This window comes from Curcuma longa, chromosome 16, assembly GCF_044706935.1.
Source record: "Curcuma longa cultivar G26 ecotype Majalengka, Jawa Barat chromosome 16, ITB_CL_G26_1.1, whole genome shotgun sequence".
Lineage (NCBI taxonomy): Eukaryota > Viridiplantae > Streptophyta > Magnoliopsida > Zingiberales > Zingiberaceae > Curcuma > Curcuma longa.
This window is the reverse complement of record NC_133876.1, coordinates 281,955-286,583: the sequence shown is the minus strand read 5'-3', so window position 1 is coordinate 286,583 and position 4,629 is coordinate 281,955. Positions and strand designations below refer to the sequence as shown.

At 29.1% G+C, this 4,629-nt stretch overlaps 1 protein-coding gene across 1 annotated transcript; it reads left to right on the top strand.

Moving 5' to 3' along the window:
• Positions 1-2,375: 2,375 nt before the first annotated feature.
• Positions 2,376-3,745, top strand: LOC141847515 (ABC transporter D family member 1-like). The gene is made up of 5 exons (XM_074735573.1): positions 2,376-2,442; positions 3,038-3,192; positions 3,270-3,322; positions 3,407-3,485; positions 3,571-3,745. Exons 1-5 carry the CDS (start codon positions 2,376-2,378, stop codon positions 3,655-3,657), a joined length of 441 nt encoding a protein of 146 aa, XP_074591674.1. The 3' UTR covers positions 3,658-3,745.
• Positions 3,746-4,629: the final 884 nt, after the last annotated feature.

Below are 4,629 nucleotides of genomic sequence, written 5' to 3'. Positions count from 1 at the left end.
CGTGTGATTGTTGTGTTTACTAGATTAAATATGCTTTATGGCAAGGATTGAAATACTGAATTCTGTTAGTCGGCGCAAGCAAAATTTATCATGTTTTTTGTACATTGACACACAAGATGAATTGACATCGATATAGAGCGATGACATGCAAAGGAAATAGAAGGGAGACTGAGGAGAAAATGCACTAGAGAGAGAAGTACCTTAGAGAGAGGAGAAAGGGAGGTGCAATTTTTAATTTTCTAAAAATACTAACCTAATTAAATAGTTTAAACTAATTTATTATGTATATACTTGATCTAATTTTAAATGGATCAAAATAAATCTAAATCGAGTTTTATTTGAACCCACTTGATTCTAATTATCATTACTCGATGAGCTTTATCTAATCCTATGGTTTAAAATTTTGTGTCATATTAAAGTTTCAATTTATGATCGGAATGATATGGTTTCGATACCGTATCGTGTTATGCCGATATAATTTTGATATTTTTTAAATATCAAATATATTAATTAAAAATATTTTTAAGATAAATATTTTAACTTAAATATTTAAAATATTAAAAAAATAATTATGGGATTGCGGGGCCTCGGTTAGCCCGCGGGATCGCACTGCCCTTGTGACCTCGTAGAGGTTACTGTGGCGACTCGCAGTGCCAGTGTTGGTACCAGTGTCGTGCGGTGGGGGAGAACGATAAATTTCGTCTGTGTCGTTCGACACGATATGAAAGTTTAAGCCATGGCTAATCCTGAACCTATTTAATCTCAAAACTCAAGTTTAATTTAAGCTAATTAGTTTTCTAAAAAATTTAAAATCTAAAAATTCAAATACAATAAAACTTGGTGCTGACAGAGTTTTTTCGTATTTTTAAATTTGTGATGTCATAAAAAACCAAAAGAGATTATATGAGCAAGTGATAGAAAACTAAAGTTTGATGAGATTATGTCGAGCTTCTCCTTTGTGTCTTCTCTTAGTTTCGGTTTTAGCATCAAGGAACAACTAGCATTTGATAAGATGCTTTGATTAAATGAAAATTGTATTTGATTAAATTAGTTTTTTCCTACTTTTAATTCATTTCATACAAAATTATATAACTTATTAAAAAATATACTTTCACTTCAAATTAAATTGCATCTTTAATAATAACAGCCTCTCAACGTTCAAATCTTGAATTGTTTCAATATTGCAAAATTAGAAGCAGAGCATGCCCTAATTTATATTAAATTAGGGATGATTTCATTCTGGTTGATCATTTCAGCCTTCTATTTGCAAAAGTTGAAAAAATTATAAGCGTAAATCATTATGAAATGAAAGAAGTATACAACTTATATGTGACTAAAGCTCAAAAATAAAACTTAATTAGTTACACCCACTTTTAACTCTAAGATGATCAAATTAATCAATAAATATAAATAAAGAATAATTATTAACTAAATTAATGATAATAAAAAATTAATTAAAAGTTATACCTTTATTAAATAAAATTAATTGTGCTATTATTAATAATTTAATTAAGTATCAAAATTGTACCAGCATTGCATGATTTTGTATTGAAATTGTTGCAATTAGATGTTGAAACTCCGACACGATCATGATTGTATGGATCAGAATATTATGCTATCAAAACGTGAAACCTACATAAATTTATTAGAGCTAGTAAGGGTACTAAGATGAATTTGGAGTTAGTAATTAGGTGCAACATCTATAAATGATAATAAAAAATAATTTAGAAGATGATCAATAGAATTTGTGTTTAGAAGAAGTTATTGAAGAAGAGAAGTTGTAGTGGGTAGAGAGAGGTTAGTGAAAACATTGTCTATGTCGAGTGGCTAACATAGGTAGACAATGATTCCACCAAACATTACAATTTAGGAACCTAAATGATATTCTTTTCTCTTTCATAATGGCATCAAGATGGAACATCTTTTTTTGTTACTAAATCAATTTAACCTAAACTAATTCACTTACTAGTTATGACCTAGCAGTCTACCCACCCGTGTCGGTGTTTCTACAAATTTATATTACAGATTATATATATTTTTTAAAATGTCAAGAGTAGTTCCTATAATTGTTTAAGAAATCTGAAGTTGAAATTCTAAAATATTAACAATGATTCCAACAACAAGAACAATCAAGTTTTATCTCACTCATGGGGTCTACTACTCCTATGTCATTGGATTCTATTCCATATTATATCATTATTTATATTTAAATAAATTTTATCATATTTTATCATTATTAACTAAGTCTTCTTTGGTCTTCCTCGTTTAATATGTATGTCATAATTTCACATTGTCTAACTGGAATTGATAATGATTGTTTTAGTTTAATTATATCTGGAAGGGAAATAATACTTAGTATGAAAAATCCAATATAAATGGAGCATGACACTCACAACTGCATACAGTGGGCCCTACTGAATGCCAGTGGGATCCACTGCCAATGTGAGTATCATGCTCCATTCATGTTGGGATTTTTCATACTAAGTATCATTTCTCGAAGTTTTTATAGTAAGATTTTAGGTTATACTAAATTACATGAATACTATTAATCTAGGATGTGAATATACGGAATATAGTATTTTTGAAGTACAGTATTATTTATGGGAGAAATAAACTGTAGATTTTTTTTTAATCACAAAATTGTAGTTCTTATAAAAGTTCATAGATAGACTGCCAAAATTAATGTTAAATTTTATTATTAATCAAGCTGTATTTGACCCAGCTAATTATAATTAATTTTGCAATTATTTATAAAATAGGTTAATGCACAACATTTAAATGTTAAATTTTATTTCTGTCCTTGTTGACTGATTGTGTGGAATTCTATTCACATTTTCCCTTGAAAATAATTTTATTATATATGAAATCTCATAAAATGATTAACCATAGCTCGGGAGTAATGTCTGTAAATAGTTTGCTATTGGAATTTTGTAATTTATGTACGATTGTGTTGTAAAGGATAATATTTGCAAAATAATATTATTGGGCACTTTTTGTTCACATCTAGTAATGTATCCTATATATTCATGATATGTAGGTGAAAAATCTGAGGCTACTAGACTTCTGGATGTTCACCTAAAAACCATTCTAGATAATGTTAGGTTAGTTTATCTTCTTGAACGAGAAGGTTGGGATGCTACTGCTAACTGGGAAGATGTTCTGTCTCTAGGAGAACAACAGAGGCTAGGAATGGTAAATTTCTTGACCCTTGTTTATAAATTTTTATGTCGATTGTTATCATTTATGCCTAGCTTATGTATTTTTTCCAGGCTCGCTTATTTTTCCACCACCCTAAATATGGTGTCCTAGACGAGTGTACCAAGTATGCAAGCAACGACATTGTTCAAATTTGGATGATTTTCTTTGAATTGAACATGAAATATTTTATTTCCTTTTTCTGTGACAGTGCCACTAGTGTTGATGTTGAAGAGCATCTCTACAAATTAGCAAATGAAATGGGAATAACCGTCATTACATCCTCTCAGGTAACAAATGAAAGGAAGGCTTTTAATTGTGTATATAAATTTGGGTTGAGCATTCACTGCTTAAATGTCAATATGCATTTTACAGCGACCTGCCCTCCTACCATTTCATTCAATGGAACTGAAACTTATTGACGGGGAGGGCAAATGGGAGTTATGTGAAATAAACCAGTGAGAATTTGGATTTGCTGGAATCTTTAGGTTCAGTTGCACTATTGTTTTTAGTTATCTATGCCATTTGAAGTAGTAAACACGGATACTTCACAAATTGCAATTCAGATATTTTCACTTTGGTAAGTGCAACAACAAACACAATAACTTGGTTGAAGTCTCCACATACTGAAAATTCCTTTTCCAAGTTGCAGAGATGGATGAATGCATCTCCTTTCGGGTATAGGATTGATTCTCTGAATGCAGTACACCAAGGCATACAATGTACATATACAAGTATATATATATACGAGGACGTTGCATCATATTCGTGCAATTGTTAAGATATATACTTCCGTGCATAGTCTCTGATTCTGTAGAATAAAATGTCATTGTTTGACAACTTTATTCAAATGGTTCCTAGATTTAGTATACGGGAACAACAAGTTTATTCAATCAAAATCTTAGTGATCATGTGAAAGTTTCTGGATTATTGTTGCATTTTATTATTATTGTTTAACATCACTATGGTAGAGGATTTTGATATTATTACATCATACTTTATTATTAAATAACTGATACTATTATTTCAATTGTTTATCATAGTTTGCCAATTACATAACCTCATGCTTTATTAATAAATAGATTATACTATTTGAATTTTTTATTATAATTCACCAAATGCATAATCTCATGCTTTTTTATTAAATAAATGATAGTTTAATTTTTTTTAACTATAACTCACCAATTATATATAATAAGATCATAATGAAAGGAAAGCTTTATTAATAAAGATTTAAGTATGTTTATAGTAATTTTCTAATTCATTTAATAAGATTTTTATGTTATGTTACAATAATAATTTAGTGATCAAGACCTAAACTTTTAATCCTTGTTTAGTACTTAGATATTCTTGATTACTGTCTAGTGATCTTTATTATGATCAACATGATATATTTTAAAGTAACATGCGAAACCTCATGCATATCATGATATG

Coding starts and splice junctions, on each gene's coding strand:
- LOC141847515 (XM_074735573.1), top strand. CDS start 2,376: ATGGAGCATGACACTCACAACTGCATACAGTGGGCCCTACTGAATGCC. Junction 2,443..3,037: donor CAGTGGGATCCACTGCCAAT/GTGAGTATCATG, acceptor CATGATATGTAG/GTGAAAAATCTGAGGCTACT. Junction 3,323..3,406: donor GTCCTAGACGAGTGTACCAA/GTATGCAAGCAA, acceptor TTTCTGTGACAG/TGCCACTAGTGTTGATGTTG.